Genomic DNA, 17,866 nt, shown 5'->3' with positions numbered 1-17,866 from the left:
AGTCCCTATAAATTGAATAGAGAAAACAATGTAACATGCATAAGTCATTATGCATGATTGGATGTAGTTCTGTGCGCTGTACAGTAGGACTCCATTACTTATCCATTCTTTTTTTTTTTTTAACTGTCAGTACATCAACCAAAGAGACCTGGGGTTTTTCCGTTCCATCGTTAGAGCTATGAGTTCACCCCACCACTCTCTGATCTATTTGGGATGACGTTGAAACCATCAACAGAATTTCTTACTTCTCGTGGAAGATCCAGCCCTTTGTGTTAGGTTGTCAGGAGAGGAAGGTGACAAGGAGAACAGAGTTGTCACTCTTGCCACCACGTGGCATGTCCCATTTACGGAACAGAGTGCCTCTCAGGTCAGCCGGTGATAACACCCAAGTCAAACCAGGCCGAATCCTGGACGTTTTATGTCCTAAGGATCTGAAAAGTGTTCATGGCCAGCCCTGACCCTCGAGACCTCAAATGGTCATCTAAGCAGTAACATAAGTTGATGTAAACTTGCTCCCGGGCCATTGTCTCTGGGAGCGGGCCTGGTGAAAGTGCAGCCTCCCCATGGAGAAGCCAATGCCTTTTTAGGCACTGAACATCAGGGGGGACGTATTGATCACTCCAACAGGCAATCCGGCAACAGTGGCTCCGTGCCCCAGGCTGACACACTCTGCATCTTGTCCCTGCTGTCCGAGGAGGGGTACGTGCACGCTGTCAGCGTCCCCTCCCCAAATCGAGAAACAACCTGCTTGCCACAACTCTTCATCTCATCCCAGTCTTGATAATGCCAACAGCGTGTCATCTCGTGTTTTTCAACCCTCCAGAAAATGGCCTTCCAGCCTGGGACAAGCCGAAGCATTGTCCAGACAGCGAGCAGGACTGGAAGCTAGTGGGGATGTCTGACGCCTGCCTGCAGAGGAAGACCTACCCTGAGAGGCGCAGCACGTTGAAAAATGAACAGTCGTCACCGCACCTCATCCAGGCCACCTGGACCAGCTCGATACTCCATCTGGACCACGACGATGTGAATGATCAGAGTGTCCCCGGTGCCCAGACCTTCCAAACGGAAGAGAAGAAATGTAAAGGTAACCAGGTTTTGTTATTAAACTGTATCCAGTGTTGCAACCAGGTAAATCATTTGCTCTTGGAAGTGTGTTCTGGGTCTCCATTCATTCCATGGATGCTGTCTCTGTGTTTTCCCGGGGCTGCTCTTCCAAAGTTTCTTTATCCCCAGATCCTCTTTGAAATGTAAATAAATAGGCAGGTTCCAAAGGAAAGCAGTTCACTTCAGTTGCGTGTTGGATTGGTGCCCTTGGGGAGCAGACATTTTTTATTTCTCTAATTAGCCGGAGAGTTGTTAGTTGGGCTTTAATTCTGTATTCAAACCTGAGTAGAAACAGACATTGCTATCGTTACATAACTACTTGCTTTGAAGTGTGTGCATGTGTGTGTGTGTGTGTGTCCACGTGTGCACGCGCGTACATGACTTTTCCCAATTGTGCCAGTAGCTAATGGGATCTCAGAGTCTACGTTTAACCTACATAGACAATTCATGTTCAAAAGAGAGGTTTGAAGTTGTTTTCTTTTACTCATTAAGTCCTGTGTCATCATCCTGAAAGGCAAGATTATGGTGTTAGAGGGTTGTCACCTCATAAAAAATGTTAAACTGGCCTAAGTTCCTGATTGCATTAGATTTAACTGGTCTTTACCTCAGGTCGCCTCCACCCTGACAGATGTCTTTGTGCTGATCGCTTTATGGTCTTAGGGCTCCCCAAAATCTTGGCTTCTTAAATCAATTGGCGTCTTTAAATGTCCAAGTTCATGTGACTTCCCTACTCTTTTTCAATTTAGTTTTTTTTAATGCAAAATCTTTTTCCATTTTCTTTAAAAACTTTGACTCCTGATGAAGTTCTTTTATGGAAGTATAATTGATTTACAATGTTATATTAGCATGATAAAGTTTTAAATGGTGTATTTGAGGAGTTCCTTGGTGGCGTAGTGGGTTTAAGGACATGGCATTGTCACTGCTGTGGCTCAGGTTCAATCACTTACCCAAGAACTTCTGCAAGCCATGGATGCAGCCAAATAATAATAATAGATAAATAAATAAATGGTATATTTGAAAGCGCCCAATCACATGGCAAGATATGTTAATGGAAGCTTGTAAAGACTCTTGTATATAAGCCATGAAGGACTTTTGCAAACTTTTCTAACTTGAACATAAACATAAGACTATATTCATCCCTCTCAAAAAACTGCTGGTCCTTTAACTTTTCTGAAAACACTTCCAAAGCTCCTTGGAGCCAGCCACCAGTTGACCTGGGAAGCTGAGTGTGCAAATTGTTTCATATGGAAATAGGATTATTGAAACAAATAATAAAATAGACATATGAGCTCTGATTTGAAGGCAGTCAAAACTACCCATGTTCTCAGAGTTCCCATCATGGCTCAGCAGAAACAATCTGACTAGCATCCATGAGGACGCAGGTTCGATCCCTGGCCTCACTCAGTGGGTTAAGGATCCAGCGTGCCTTTGAGCTGTGGTGTAGGTCAAAGATTTGGCTCAGATCTGGCATGGCTGTGGCTGTGGCTTAGGCCAGCAGCTGAAGCTCTGATTAGACCCCTAGCCTGGGAACTTACATATGCTACGGGTGTGGCCCTAAAAAAAAAAAAAGTGAAAATCGTGTATTTAAGCACTTAGCTAGCATAGTACCTCTTACAGGGCTCACCAAATGGCAGCTTCATTCTTACTGTGATTGTTATTATTAGCTATGCATCTTTAAATTACAAGCTGTGCTATGTGTCTGGTTAGGGACAGAGAAAGAGACCAGGACAGCTGAGTGTGGGGTAGGGTGTGACGTTTCAGGGAGGTTAGACAAGATAATCCATTTTGCATTCATTCAGCTGTCTTTGACTGAAAGGCAGAGAATTGTTTAATAAAAAAATATATAATTAAATTAATAAAGTCCTTCCTCCAGATTCTAGCTTTAAAAGGAAAACAGCGAAGATCAACCCATCTGAAGTTTCCAGAGCAACCACCAGGTTTCACCTTGGCGTGAACGTGAGGCAATGCCTTGGTTCAACACGAAGATGCCACAAAGAGTGTACATTGTCATGGCACAAACCTTGTAAATTGAATTTCACTCATTCCCTATGTATTGGGGGAGGTGTGGGTGAAGACAAGGCAACAACTAGGTCAGTTGCTTTTCTTTTTGAAATTGGTTCCTCTCCATCTGCTCTGCTTGCCTGCTGCCTTCTGATAGTCACTGTGAGAAGAGCTCTCTTTGGATATCCATCCGTGCTAGGCATTGATTTCCTGGCTCTGTCTAGCCCCCAGGCATGATTGACAACTCATTCCTGGGCTATGGTTCCATGCCTGCATCCCATCCATGTCTGTTAAGTGCCTACTATGTGTAGGACATTGTCCTTGAGGTCCTCAAAGAAATAGCAGCATGACCAAAACTACATCCAGGCATCCCCATTTTGAGGACCCCAAGTGGAATTAATAAGAACAAAATGACCCTTAAAAGAGACAAAAAGTTCAGGAGCTGCAATGGGGGAGCCAAAAAAAACAAAAACCAAAAAACAAACAAACAAAAAAACAGACTTTTTGAGGTTGTGCAAAAGCCCATCTCCCAAATCAGGCACCAAGCCAGTGCACCTCTAAGTGTGGTCTGTGGTTGGGTGCATTTCTGCAAACTGTTACTTGCTCCCCCTCTCTATTGGTACAAGTATTGGAACCGAGAGTAAGCTTTAGAAACTGTGATAGCCAAAGAGCATTGCCACTGGCATTCAGATGCGTGCTCATCGGATTCATCTTCCGGAACAGGATGGTAGTCCAGTTGGATATTATCAAACTCACCTGGTTAGTCACACAGAGCGAGAGCTAGGTAAAGTCTTGTGTAGCAGAAGCAAGCATTGAGCCGTGTAGACTGGATATTTTTTAAATGGTCTTTCGCTTTAAAGTGTTTGAGATTTACTGATGCGTGCTTGATAGTATTCTTACTGTTTTTCTTTAGGCTTATTTTGGGGACATACTTAATGTCTTGTTTTCCATTTTGCCCAAATAGTGCTTTTATCTTCATCTGCGTATACAGGTGCTCCTGCATGCTAAGTGCTAAGGAAATTAGTTGACAACACATTCAAATAAAATGATAGTCCTGGAGTCCTTACATTCTGCTACAGATCCAACAATTCAAGTCTGCACTAGTACAAGAGGTTATTTCCAACTAGAAGCAGGTGACCCTGTTCCATTCCCCCAAGCCACCTTTCTACACCTCCCTCGAGTTTTTGCCTCAATTTGAACTGATTGCTCAGCCATGGGGACCACAACCTCCTCCGGTCCACCTCCCTCCTTCCCAGAGTCTAAGATGATGCTCCAAGTTCACCAACCAGTGGCACTGTTGGCACTTGGACCTTCTTAGAAATGCAGAATCTCAGACCCCATCCCCAGACTACGAGTCAGAAGGTCTGGAAAGGGGCCCAGGAATCTGTGTTTTACCAGTTCCCTTAGGAATTCAGTAAGACTTGAGTATGGGGAAGTGCCAGAGAATACTAACAAGTGCTTAGTACTAGTAAAGGAAAGTGTCTGCCACCTAGTGGACACTTGGGAATGTGCACCTTAAAACCTTCTCTTGAGTGCACCTGGGGAGCTACCTAAGTCTTTCCGTTCTTGATTGGTCCTTTCCTGAGGCCTGGCTTATCTTTGTTTTATTACTTACTTATTTTTTATTACTATTATTATTATTATTAATTATAGTTGATTTACAATGTTTCGTTAAGTTCTGTTGTACAGCAAAGTGACCCAATTTCCCTGTGCTGTACAGTAAGATCCCCTTGCTCATCCATTCCAGATATCTTAATTGCCACCTGGGTGTTCTTCTTAATCACTTGGCCTAGTAACATCCCTTTGGGATTTGAACCCTTCTGAGAGTCCACTCTATTTGACTGGAGCCCTGCTCCTCCTCCATGTTCTTTTAGGGCTTCTCCACTGAGCCCTCTTATGCCCCCTTGAGCTTCTCTCCAGAAACCACAGGTCCCACCAACCCCACAAGGATGGGTCCTAGACAGGTGCATGCACCCCTGTACTGGATCTTGCCAGCCCTGCTGAACCCAGACCTTCAGACCCCCAGACTGGGATGTTTGCCCTTAATGTCAGTCGGAGACCTTCCTGAAACACTGGAACCTGGTGGGAGAAACAAGGACCCATCTCCCTGGTTGTATCAGAAAAAAGATAGGAGCAACCCAGTGATCTCACTGAATTTTCTCTGTAGGTCTGCTCTGTGTGTAATACCGAGAGAAGTGAATCTCAGATACCCAGGAAGACAAGAAAAGACAGTCAGAAAAGACAGTCAAAATCATTTTACTAAAAAGTTATTTTCTCTCACTGCAAAAGCCTCCCATGTACATAAAAAAGTGAAAAATTTCCAAAAGTTCAACAGAAATAACTTTTAAAAAATCATTTCTGGGAGTTCCTGCTGTGGCTCAGTGGTAACAAACCCAACTAATATCCATGAGGATGTGGGTTCCATCCCTGGCCCTGCTCAGTGGGCTAAGGATCTGGAGTTGCAACGAGCTGTGGTGTAGGTCACAGATGCAACTCGGATCTGGCGTTGCTGTGGCTGCAATGTAGGCTGGCAGCTGCAGCTCTGATTTGACCCCAGCCTGAGAACTTCCATATGCTGAAGATGCAGCCCTAAAATTTAAAAAAAATAATAATTAATTAAATAAAATAAATTTTAAAAATTATTTGTAATTCTATCCTCTAAGGGCAAGCAGTGTTAAAATCTTTATTATAGTTCAATCTTTTTTCTGTGCATATCTGTTTTTTACAAAGTTGGAATCATACTAGGCATATCATTTTTAACCAGCTGTTAATGCCTAACAATATATCATGAACCTATTCTCTTGTCATTAAATATCCTTCTGAGTCCTGACTTTTATTGGCTATAGATTATTTTTGCTTATAGATATACTATAATTTTTTAAACTAGTCCCCAAGATTCAGACAAGTTAAAGTAATTTTTAAAACAATATCTTATGTCAGCAAAGAAGCAGACTGTTCACTCATAAGGAGGAAAATAAATAAATAAATGATTAATTTTAAATGATGTACAGTTCTCATACACTAAAATAACAAAGGGTCCTAAGAATGAGAGACGTGAGGTCAAGTCATTGTGTGCATCATGATCCTTCAAGGTAGACGTTCACATTTTCAGCAGAGGATCACTATCTTTGACCTTAAGTAAAATGCAAGGAACTCTTCAGGTAAATGAGTATTTTAGAAGGTGGAGGATTGGAGTTCCCATTGTGGCTCAGCAGTAATGAATCCGACTAGTATCCATGAGGACTTGGGTTTGATCCCTGGCTTTGCTCAGTGGGTTAAGGATCCAGCATTGCCCCAAGCTGTGGTGTAGGTCAAAGAGGTGGCTCGGATCTGGTGTTGCTGTGGCTGTGGTGTAGGCCGGCAGATGTAGCTCGGATTTGACCCTTAACCTGGGAACCTCCATGTGCCACGGGTACAGCCCTAAAATGAAAAATTTTTTAAAAGGTGGAAGATTAAAAAGTTTGAGCCCTTCTACCAGTAGACCATCTGCTCCATCCATCTCCGCTCTCCTCTCTGGCCCTGCTCCCCATACATCAGGGAGTGTAGTCCCAGCTGAGAGCACCCGGTGATTCAAACACCTCAAGGGCGCTAGGGAGCCTCAGTGGTCAACAGGAGACTAAGTGCTCTCCACCAGCTTCTGACATATGCTAGAGAATTCTGAGATGTGATACTTTAAAGGCAGGAAAGCACACCCATAAGTAGCCCAAGGCCGGCAGAAATAGAAGAGCTAGAAAAGAAAGAAAAGCCATCAGCCAGAGTGCAATGGGGGCGGGGGAGGGGGAGAAAGCAGGAACAGCAATGGCAAAGGAAGGCAGACCTCAGAATCCAAAGCTCTGCTCGCCCAACCACAGTTTTCATTGAGGTGCAGCTTGGAGCCGTGTGGGGACCACAGGCTTTGTGAGGCCAATTTCGTAGCATCTGTTTTAACATAAAATGCAGATGTGCTTTGGTCTAGCTGTCCTTCTTAAAATATTCTGTCCCCTATAGAGATCGAGTTATGGCTCAGTGGTAATGGACTGAACTACAGGTAATGCACTTGTCCTAGTAGTATCCATGAGGACATGGGTTCCATCCCTGGCCTTGCTCAGTGGGTTAAGGATCCAGCATAGCCATGAGCTGTGGTGTAGGCGGGCGGCTGCGGCTCCTATTTGACCCTTAGCCTGGAAGCTTCTGTATGCCACAGGAGTGGCCCTAAAAAGACAAAAAAAAAATCTGTCCCCTAGAAATAGTCACACGTGGGCACAAAGATCTGTGTTCAGAAGTTTTCTTTGCACTTTTGTTATTTTTACTGAAAGACTGGTAACAATCCAGATGTCCATCCATGGAGAATGTTTGAAAAAATTACAGTATATCTAAGGCTTCCACTAGAAAACAGATTTTTTTAAAGGAGCAGTTTTAGGAAAAGTTAATAAGGAAGAACCATTTATTAAGTATAGCATGATCCCATGTAGAGGGGTTTTTGTATTTTCTAACTGGAGTATAGTTGATTTACAGTATTGTGTCCATATAGAGTTTTAAAAGTCTATAGAGTTCACTGGTGGCCTAGTGGTTAAGGATGGGCATTGTCACTGCTGTGGCACAGGTTGGGTCTCTGGCATAAAGTTTGCTGTGGGCACAGCCAAATGACTTAAAAAGTCTATAGTTGTGTGCACAAATGTGCATAAAAAAATGTCCACAGATACACATCACCCTTTAGTAGATACCTTAGAAAGGAAAGAGTGGAATAAAGGAGGATGCTAATATTAACTTGATATAGAACAATATTCAACATTTTTTTACAATAAGAATGCATGAATGGGAGTTCCCGCAGTGGCACAGCAGGTTAAGGATCCGGAACCATCTCTGCGGCAGCTCAGGTTGCTGCTCAGGCCCAGGTTCAATCCACTGCCAGGTGCAGTGGGTTAATGATCTGACTTATCTCTGTGGAGGTGCTGATTCAACCCCAGCCTGCTCCAGCATTGCTCCAGCTGTAGCATAGGTTGCAGCTGTAGCTCAGATTCGATCCCTGTCCAGGAACTTCCATTAAGCCAAGAGTGCGGCCAAAAAAAAAAAAAAAGTGCATTAATGAATAACCTCTGCAGTTCTTTTTTTTTTAATATTAATATCCTATGCTTTATAGTCAGTCAGGCTTAGGTTGACTTCTGTCTCTTTCATTCCCCAACTCAGGGCAAATTTTTTATCTTCTCTGACTCCGAGTCCACTTAATTTTAAATGAGGTAATATCACCCAACTTTCAGATTGGTTGTAAAGATGAAAGATAATGTACGTAAAGCATAGTGCCTGTCACGTGGTAGAGACTCAGTGATAACCGTTCTTAAAATATAAACAGTCTCTTATCCTGGTTTCCCCCTGCCTCTAGTTTTTGTCACCCTTTGGAACCTTGGAAATACATGGACAAACTAGATAAACATAAGTGAAGAGAAGCAGAACAAACTATCACATACACAGCTGTAGGAGGGGCATAAACAGCTGAAAGAAGAATCCATGGCAACAACCGAGGTATTTTTCAAACTCTTTAAAAAGTTAAAAAAAAAAAAAAAAGATTCAATAAGACCCTAAGAAAGGTATGAAGGAGCTGAAATGAACTTTACACCAGGCAGCCTGACTCCAGCATCAGAGCTCTTTACAATTTTACTTATAACACAAAGGGACAAGAGAATTCTAAGCAGGAATTCTAAAGAAGAAATCTAAGACCACAGAGAAGGCACTGGTCCACACCGAGGGGAAGGTGCAGGGCCGTCGTATCTGCCATAGTGGGGCAGGAGGCTCAGCCCGTACCTAGGGTTACAGTCTAAGATCAGACTCGGGAGCTGCCACTTACCAACCATTAGCCTGCCTGAGCCTTCTTGCTCGTCTGTAAAATGGGGACCCTCTCCTACAGAACCGTGGAAAGAAAAAAGTTCGGATGACTCCACAGGACACTGTGAGTGTTCAGTAAATAAGAGTTATTTTCTCATCACGAAGCTTGGAAACATGATGAGAAGCAGATCAGATAGGGATATAGGATGCCCATGTGGGAAGAACTGCTGAGTTGATACGAACAGGGTTGAAGTTTCTAAATCCCGGAATGTAATGGATGCAGGAGCAACAGAAGCAACAGCCAAGTCCCCTGACACTCCCGACAGGTAGTTTTCAGACTGATACAACATGAATAGTTAAAAGGTATTATTGGAAAGAGTCAGCCTTACAAAGACATCAAAGGTGACCATTGGAATTCAAAGTCCTTCCCTTCTCCTCTGAGTTGCCTAGAATGCCTGTGATTCCAACATGACCCTCTCTCTGTGGTCTTGCAAAATTAAACCTCCTGGCTGGATATCTTCTCAAGTCACTAGCATCTCCAAGTGGAGAACTGGGTCAGATTCCTTCCCCCTTCACAGGATCCAGTAAAGGAAGTGGAAGGACTGGGAATGGAAGGAGGCTGGAAAAGAAGATCACAGGGAGATGGAGGAGAGAGAGGGATCAAGGAGCAAGGATTCCTGAGAGGCACCGTGCAGGTTGTCAGGTTGTGCACTGTGCAGTGGGAGCCATGTTCACCTCCAACATGGCACCCTGAAAACAAGAATCACCTGCTTCACTGCTTGCCAGGAACTGACACTGAACACAGGATGAAAATACAAAGACATTCCAGCCAAATTTAGACGAATGTGTGAATGGCATATTGATCAATGGCTATCAAGAGATTCCAAGACTGATGACACTTTTTGCTATGATTTAAATTTGCTAAGACATGGAAGCAACCTAAATGCCCATCAACAGAGGAATAGATAAATAAGATATTGTACGCATATACAATGGAACACTACTCAGCCGTAAAAGAGAAAGAGATAATGCCATGTGCAGCACCGTGGATGGACCTAGAAATTATCATACTAAGTGAAGTAAGTCAGACAGAGAAAGACAAATACCGTATGAGACCACTTATATGTAGAATCTAACTTAAAAATGATAAGATGAAGTTATTTACAAAACAAAAACAGACTCACAAACTTATGGTTACCAAAGAGGAAATGTCGGGGGAGGGATAAATTAGGAGTTTATGTTAACAGATACACACTACTATATATAAAATAGATAACCAACAAGAACCTACTGTATAGCACGAGGAACTGTATTCAGAATCTTGTAATAATCTATAATGGAAAAGAATCTGAAAAAGAATATATATTATATATTTATACATTATATATACAATATATATATGAGAAACTGAATCACTTTGCTGTACACCTGAAACTAACATAACATTGTAAATCAACTATACTTCGATTTTTAAAAATTTGCTAAGAGAGCAGACCTTACATATTCTCTCTCTCATACACACACAGGATCACACAAACGTATGTATGTGTGTGTGTGTGTGCGTGTGTGTGTGTATATAAATATAGTGATGGATTTTAACTAACTAGATGAGGGATCCTTTCACAATGTATAAATACATAAAATCATCAGAATGTATGTTTTAAATATCTTGCAATTTTATTTGTCAATTATACTACAACAAAGCTGAAAAAAAGACATTTCTAGAAACCACACGTTACACAGCTGGCTGCCACACCAAGCCTTAGGGATGCTGCCCAGCACTTGGTAAGCACAAAGAGAACGTTGAACAGAAGACCATGGTTTGGCTCTTGGTTCTGACACTTTCCAGCTATTTAATCGTGGACAAATCACTGATTCCCTCCAGCAAATACCGTCATCGAAGATTAGTTGGCTACAAAGAAACCAAGGACATCAACCACTTTAAAGTAGCTCTCCAATACAATAACTATATTTTCCATTGTAGGGAAAGCAGAGCCAAATATGTTAAATTAGTACCAGGCCCCAAACCTAAGCTATGATCATTATAAAAATACAGAACCAACTCCAGGATGAATTGGGAAATTAGTTGCCTTGCACTGCCTCTTTTAGTGTTCTTATTTCACTCTGGGCCAGCTTCCCCCAGGAATGGAGGAGACTTCAGGCTAGTCTTGGTTCTTTAGTAAGTCTAAGTTTCTTCCCTCTTCAGTTTCTGAAAACGTACTTATACCCCGGAAGGTAGTGGTGACCAGTACTACCTTCTAGCCTTACCTCTGAAGATCAGAAGCTTTGGGTTTTGAAATCCTCAGAGATCCCATGCCAAGAGCAGTCCCTGGTAGCAGCATTGCAGTCACAGTGGGCAAGTCTACTGGGGACCATTTCACCTGTGCATACTACCTGTATTGATACAGGGGTGGTTGGTTCCTTCTGTCACTGATGCTCATGATGAACTATCTTTAGAGATTAGCCTTGGTGTACCAGGTCATCCTCCTTGACTTGAACTGTTTCTCCACACACATTGCAAAGATACCAGAAATCCAGAACCAGTCAGGCTCTGGAAAAAAGAGTCAAAAAGTCTCCATGGTCCAGAGCCATCCTCCATGGCATCAGCCTGAAACAGAAACGTTATGTCTGGTGAACCACTATCCCCATGACATTTTTCAGTATTGGCTTGTACAAGAGATTTGGCTTGATTCAACTTTACTGCCTCTTAAAATATAGAACTGTATTGGAAATATGACTACACCTCTTGAAACAGAACTGTATTGCAAAGATGGCTATTTAACTCAACTAGCCATACTGTGAAGTCACTCAGCACAAGATAGAATATTGCATGTGGCTCAATGGTTTATGAGTCTAGATGGCAGTATTCAGTGGATGGCAGGTTTACCCCAACTATCCTACCCATAGTTGCCCCATAATGTGCAGCTACAAAGGCCATGATAGTGTAAGCCAGGCTTCAGAACTAATGAAAAGATCCTTATTTGGCTCTTTATTTGCCTAGCTCTGGAACGAACATCTTATAATAAGCCTAAGATATAAAACTAAAGGTCAAAACTGTGTAAGTCAAAGATGATCCTGCCCTTTAAGGGGGAAAAAAATACATGTTAATTTTTGCAGAAGTTTCAATTGACTGTGTTTCCAAGGAAACAGGTATCTGCAATGGGTTCATCTCTTTTAATATTTACGACTGGACATGGGGGTAATGCATTCTTGTTATCCCTTTCTACTTACACTTGATATGCTCATTCTTGACTTTCCTTTGAAGTGCCCCTTGTATGTTTGAGTCTCATTTCTTCCACCAAAAAGGGAAGTGACTGCTCATTCTTATGATATTTTAAAATATTTTGCAATATTAAGAAGATAAGCCTTTCAGAATTAAGAATGTTAAGAATATCAACTATTCTCTAATAAAAATTTTTTCTCATTAAAAAAAGAATGTTAAGAGTAAGGGTGATCACCACTAAGTAAGAAAATAATGGTAATAAATCAGGCACATTTTCTCAGATGAGTCAAAAGCTATTAGACTTCACTTCTTGTTTTATTGCAAATTGGCTTGCTTTTAAATTTTTTCTCCCAGTTTTATTGAGATTGACACACAGCACTGTATAACGGGTACAGCATAATGAGTTGAGTTACATACACCATGAAATGATGACCCCAGTAACTTTAGTGAACATCCCCATATAGATACAAAGTTAAAGAAACAGAAAAAAATATTTTTTCCTTGTGATAAACACTTTTAGAAAGTACTCTTGGAGTCCCCATTGTGGCTCAGTGGAAACAAATCTGACTAGGGACCAAGAGGTTGTAGGTTCGATCCCTGGCCTTCCTTAGTGGGTTAAGGATCTGGCATTGCCATGAGCTATGGTGTAGGCACAGGTGTTGCTGTGGCTGTGGTACAGGCTGGCACCTGTAGCTCTGATTAGACCCCTAGCCTGGGAACCTCCGTATGCCTTGTGTGTGTCCCTAAAAAGGAAAAAAAAGAAAAGAAAGAAAAAAAGAAAGTACTCTCTTAACTTTCATATGTAACTATGTTAATTACATTTATCATGTTGTACATTACATCCCTAGTACTTACTTATCTTATAACTGGAAGTTTGTACCTTTTGACCACCTTTATCCAATTCTCTCTCCAACCTCCCACTGCCTCTGGTAACCACAAACCTGGTCTCTTTTTCTGTGAGTTTTTGGGTTATTTTTGAAATGTAATTGCCCTACATCACTATACCAGTTCCTGGTGCACAACTTAGTGATTCAATATTTCTATAGTTTCAAAATGATCACCACTAAATCTGTTTACCTTTTGAGTTAGTTTCTATTTTTAAGAGTTGAATTGGAAAAATAAAACTGGTGGCAAGGGGCCATTGTGTCTTCAAGTTTGAGTGAGTTGTGTGTTTTCTTGGAAGATTTGCTGAGGCAAACCTATAAATTATTCTTTGTTTTATTTTAAAGTAACCTCAGCTTTTCCAAAAGGTGGAAATGGTATAGGGAACTCTCACAAGTGCCCTCCCTTGAAGTCATCAGTTGCTACCATGTTACCATATTTGCTTTATCACTCTGGTTGTGTGAATACTCTGTTGGCATAGACATGTATTATTACTTTTCAGAACCATGTGAAAGTTGCAGGCAGCATTCCCCTTTAAATACTTCAGTGCTTCTCCTAAAAGCAAAGAAATTCTCTTAGAAAACCATAATTCAGTGATTAAAATCAAGAAATTTATCACTGATGCAAGTTATTACCTAACCTACAGACTTTATTTAAATTTCACAAATTGTCCCTCCCTGCCTTTCTCTCCTCCCGGAGGGGAGATCAAAGTTGAGCCCAGGCCTGGGAGAAGTCATGTCTATGGTTTGTGACTTCATTCCTGACAGGGCTGGGCCAGGCCACCAATGTTCCTTAAACCGGCTTTGTTTTCTGAGCCAGGACCAGGCCAGTAGTGTGCCTTTCATTTTGTTTTGTGTCTGCTTAGTCTTCTTTAATCTGGAACAATTCACCACCTTTCTTTGTCTTTCATGGCACTTGACATTTGTGAAGAATGCACTTCGATTATTTTGTAGAAATATCCCTCAGTTTGGCTTTGACTGATGTTTCCTCATGGTTAGAATCAGATTGTGCATGGTGGGTAAAAAAACCAAAAAAAGAAAAAAAATGGTGTATCACATGATATTTGTGCCTGTAAAAATTTAAATTGAAGTCTGTAGTTCAGAACTAGTTTCCAGTCTTCCAAACCACGCCCATCCTTTTGTGAAGCATCAATTCAGTGTTCTAAGGGTACATGTCATAGGAATAAAAGTTGTCTGTTTCTGTTTCCTGTGACATTTCTAAGATGGGAATGGTAGGGTGATGCCTACCTGAGGGCTCCTTTCTTTGTAGCAGGATGGAGAGATTCTATACCATCTGAGGAGTTCTCTGAGGATAACAAATAGATGCTTCCTCTTCTCGTGTTGAACTGGGCCTTCTTTTCTTTCCATAATTCAAATCATAGTAAATTACAAAACAGTGAAGATTGGGGTTGGTATTAGGTTCATCTTGATCTCTGCCATGGATCTTTCTAGACTATTTAGGCCTTTGAAATAGAATGAAGAATTTCAGTTCACCAGTTCTAGGTCTGTATCTTAGGGTACTGGCATCAAGTAGATCATGCTTTTGAAAACATTTACAAATCCTCTTTCACTCTCCTCATCCTTCAAAGCCCAGTTCAGATCTCACTTGCTCTAGGATTCTGTATTCCCCATCAAAAGGAATCATTTCTTTATTCATGCGATCATGACATTTTATTAAAGTACTAACCATGCCCTGCCTTTTTTTTTTTTTTTTTTTGCCACACCTGTATATGGAAGTTTCTGGACCATGGACCGAAACCTGAGCCACAGCAGAGAACTCTCAGTTTATCTTGATTTACATCAGAAATGTTTCTAGGGTGTTTTCTATGGCCAGTACTGTTCTATGTATTGAGAATAAGAAGTTTGATGAGACACCCTACTTTCTGCATGGGATTTTCCAGATAGAAATGTTGGAAGAGCTTTGAGTTTAGACTTGAAAAGAACAACTACCTTGTTGGTGACCAAGCAATGGTGAAAATTCTATGGGCTGGTATTTCTTTTAAAGAAGAATAAAGAACCTATGTTGTTCCAGAAATAATAATTCCGTTTTTCTCCATGTTCACCTATCCCTAGAGGCAATAGTATATCAGGCACTGCTTTCTGCTTGTTGATAGATTTTTTTTTTTTTTGGCTGGGTTGCCAATTTCAGAGGAAAATCATGTCTTCCTTCTACAGTGTATCCTCCATTAGATACAGGAAAAGAACATAAAGAGTATTGGTATATAAATGATGTGAACTTAATTCATTTTTCTTTATGTTTACAATCAGATTTAATTACCACAAGCTATTTGAATCTCACATCTATTTGGGTAAAGCTTTGTTGAAGTAGATTTTACATATCATAAAATTCTTCAGTGTTAAGTGTACCATTCCATAATTGCTGGTAGATTTACGGAGTTGTGTGACCATGACCACAATCTTATTTTAGAACATTCCCATCAGCCCCAGAGAAACTCTGAGCTGATTCACAGTTACTCTTCTGTCCTGTTCCCAAGCCCCGGGCAACTACTCACCTACTCTCTGTTCAGATTTTTCTTTACATCTCACAAAAGTGGAATCATATAGCAAGACTGACATCTTTTACTTAACATAATGTTTTTGAGGTGCACCCATGTCGTAACATGTATTAATACTTTGAACTTTTTACCTTTAACTATTCTTCATAATACTTTCAAGTATAAGTATAGAACTAGAGTCTTTCATGAGCAAAGAATAAACCTTTTGAAAATGACATCAATTGTGGCAGGGTCTAGATTTTGCATTCGTTGTTCTTAAAGGTGAAAAAGCAAAGGAAATGCAGATGATTCAATCACTCATTCATTACTCCTTTTATTAGGGAAATTGGTTATAAAATTAATCTCTGATATGTTATTCTAGAATTTTAAAAGTGTACTATAGCTGTTAAATGTCAAAACCATTCCACTCAAACAAGCACTCAACTTTTCAAATCAAGTCCATCAGTGTGAATTACAATGAAATAATCATTTTAACACATTAAATTAAGGGGAAATGGATCTCACACTGTGGGTGATTAAATGAAAGAATACATAAAATGAGTGGCTATGTAATATTCATGCAAACCATAAATGATATTCATAAAAAGAATAAAATGTTGAAGGTCTTTTTTTGTTCTAGAGATAGAGGGAAACAAACATATTGATCAAAATAAATGTATGAAGTAGCATTAAATTAAGCACATCTTTGGAAAAACAGATAAATCATCACAGTGATCATCGAATTTGTGTTGACACACATACTTAGTTGCCCAGAACTTTCAAAACATTAAAATAATTCTCTACTTAGAAAAGCAGTGTGGGGAAGTGAGACAAGCCAGCTCTAGAAGAACAATTCAAGAGCTGAAATTTCAATACTAACATCTCCCCTTAGTAACTAAGTAAGGGTGAGAAAACCTTTCTTTCCATTTTCCACTTTGTCAAATGGAAATACCTCTCTGCCCCTGTCTTATTGTTTGGTTGTGAAGATAACACACAGTAGACCTCAGTGTCATCATTTAGCCAGTGCTCTAATTAAAGTTACACTAAAACTAAACTTTTATGATATGTTTTCTAGGCCGTGATGTCCAAGCTTATCAGACTATGTTACAGTCAGGAAACGTTTGCTTTTGAATCAGTTGTTCATTTATGAAAAAAAGAGCAGAAATTCCATGGTTGGCTTAGAAAAGAGATGGATTCAATGCTGATAGCAGTGGTCTAAAAAAAATTTTTTGTGTGTTATGGCTGCTTCTGCGGCGTATGGAAGTTACCGGACCAGGGATGGACTCAGCCACAGCTGTGACCTACGCTGCCGCTGCAGTAACACGGGATCCTTTAACCACACTATGCTGGGCCAGGGATAGAAACCCACATCTCTGCAGTGACCCGAGCTGCTGCAGTCAGATTCTTCACCCACTGCACCACAGCGGGAACTCCAATGAGTACTATAACCTTTATCTGTAATTTATGCATTGACTTTAAGAGAACAAAGGTAGAAACATAAATATAATTATTCCAGCTTTACTGCATGGAAAGATAATATTCCTAGTGAAGGAACAGTATTTTGGAAATAAGTATGGGGTCAGCAGCCAAATAAACCTGCATTGAAATCACCCGTGATCATCCCTATGACCTTGGGCAGGTTACCTAACTTCTCCAGGTCTCCATTTCCTCATCTCTAAAACCAGACCGATGCTATCTACCTATGAGATTGTTGTGAGGTTTAAATGATATCTGTATGAAAAGCATTTCATGGTGTTTGGCTCACTGTTTGGAATAGAGATAAGGTAGGAAAAGGGCACGGTGTGTGGCCACGTTGTAGCCAGAGATGCTACTCAGTAAAAGTAGAAACGCCAGAGTTGGGGTTATAAGAATGAGGGGTGAGAGAGTTCTCTGGTGGCTCAGCAGGCTAAGGATCCAGTGTTGTCACTGCTGCAGCTCAGGTCACTTCTGTGGCTCTGGTTCAGTCCCTAGCCTGGGAACCTCTGTATGCTGCAGGCGCTGCCAAAAAAAAAAAAAAAAAGGAGAGGGGAATAAAAACCAGTCCAGGACCACATTATGAAGGACCTCTAAACTTTTTCCTGAAAGGTGAGTATGATTTCAAGCTGGGATGAGGGTTGTGGAAGATGGAAGAAGTGACATGTTTTAGATTCTCCTTGACAGTCAATTTGGCTTGTCTGTGGAAGATGAATTGAAAGGTTAGAGTAAGATTACAGGTATAGAAATATGCTGGGTTCACCAACTCTTAAGGGAAGTGGTGGGAGTTTCATGAAGAGAGTGGCAGCCTGGACATATTAGCCCTTTGGTTTTGTTTGTTTGTTTGTTTGTTTGTTTTTCCTTTTTATGGGTACATCTGCGGCACATGG

General features: G+C 40.9%; 1 protein-coding gene across 4 annotated transcripts in view; it reads left to right on the top strand.

The window, feature by feature from the left end:
* The window catches only part of THRB (thyroid hormone receptor beta), a 459,282-nt gene that overhangs the window by 365,073 nt on the left and 76,343 nt on the right, over window positions 1–17,866 (top strand). For all 4 annotated transcript variants that reach the window (XM_047769184.1, XM_047769178.1, XM_047769175.1 and 1 more), the window contains exon 4: window positions 824–1,084. In XM_047769184.1, coding sequence (XP_047625140.1) covers window positions 824–1,084 — 261 coding nt within the window. The remainder of the gene's footprint in view (window positions 1–823; window positions 1,085–17,866) is intronic.

This window comes from Phacochoerus africanus, chromosome 1, assembly GCF_016906955.1.
Source record: "Phacochoerus africanus isolate WHEZ1 chromosome 1, ROS_Pafr_v1, whole genome shotgun sequence".
Taxonomy (NCBI): Eukaryota; Metazoa; Chordata; class Mammalia; order Artiodactyla; family Suidae; genus Phacochoerus; species Phacochoerus africanus.
The sequence above is the reverse complement of the archived record's forward strand: the minus strand, read 5'-3'. Positions and strand labels throughout refer to the sequence as shown.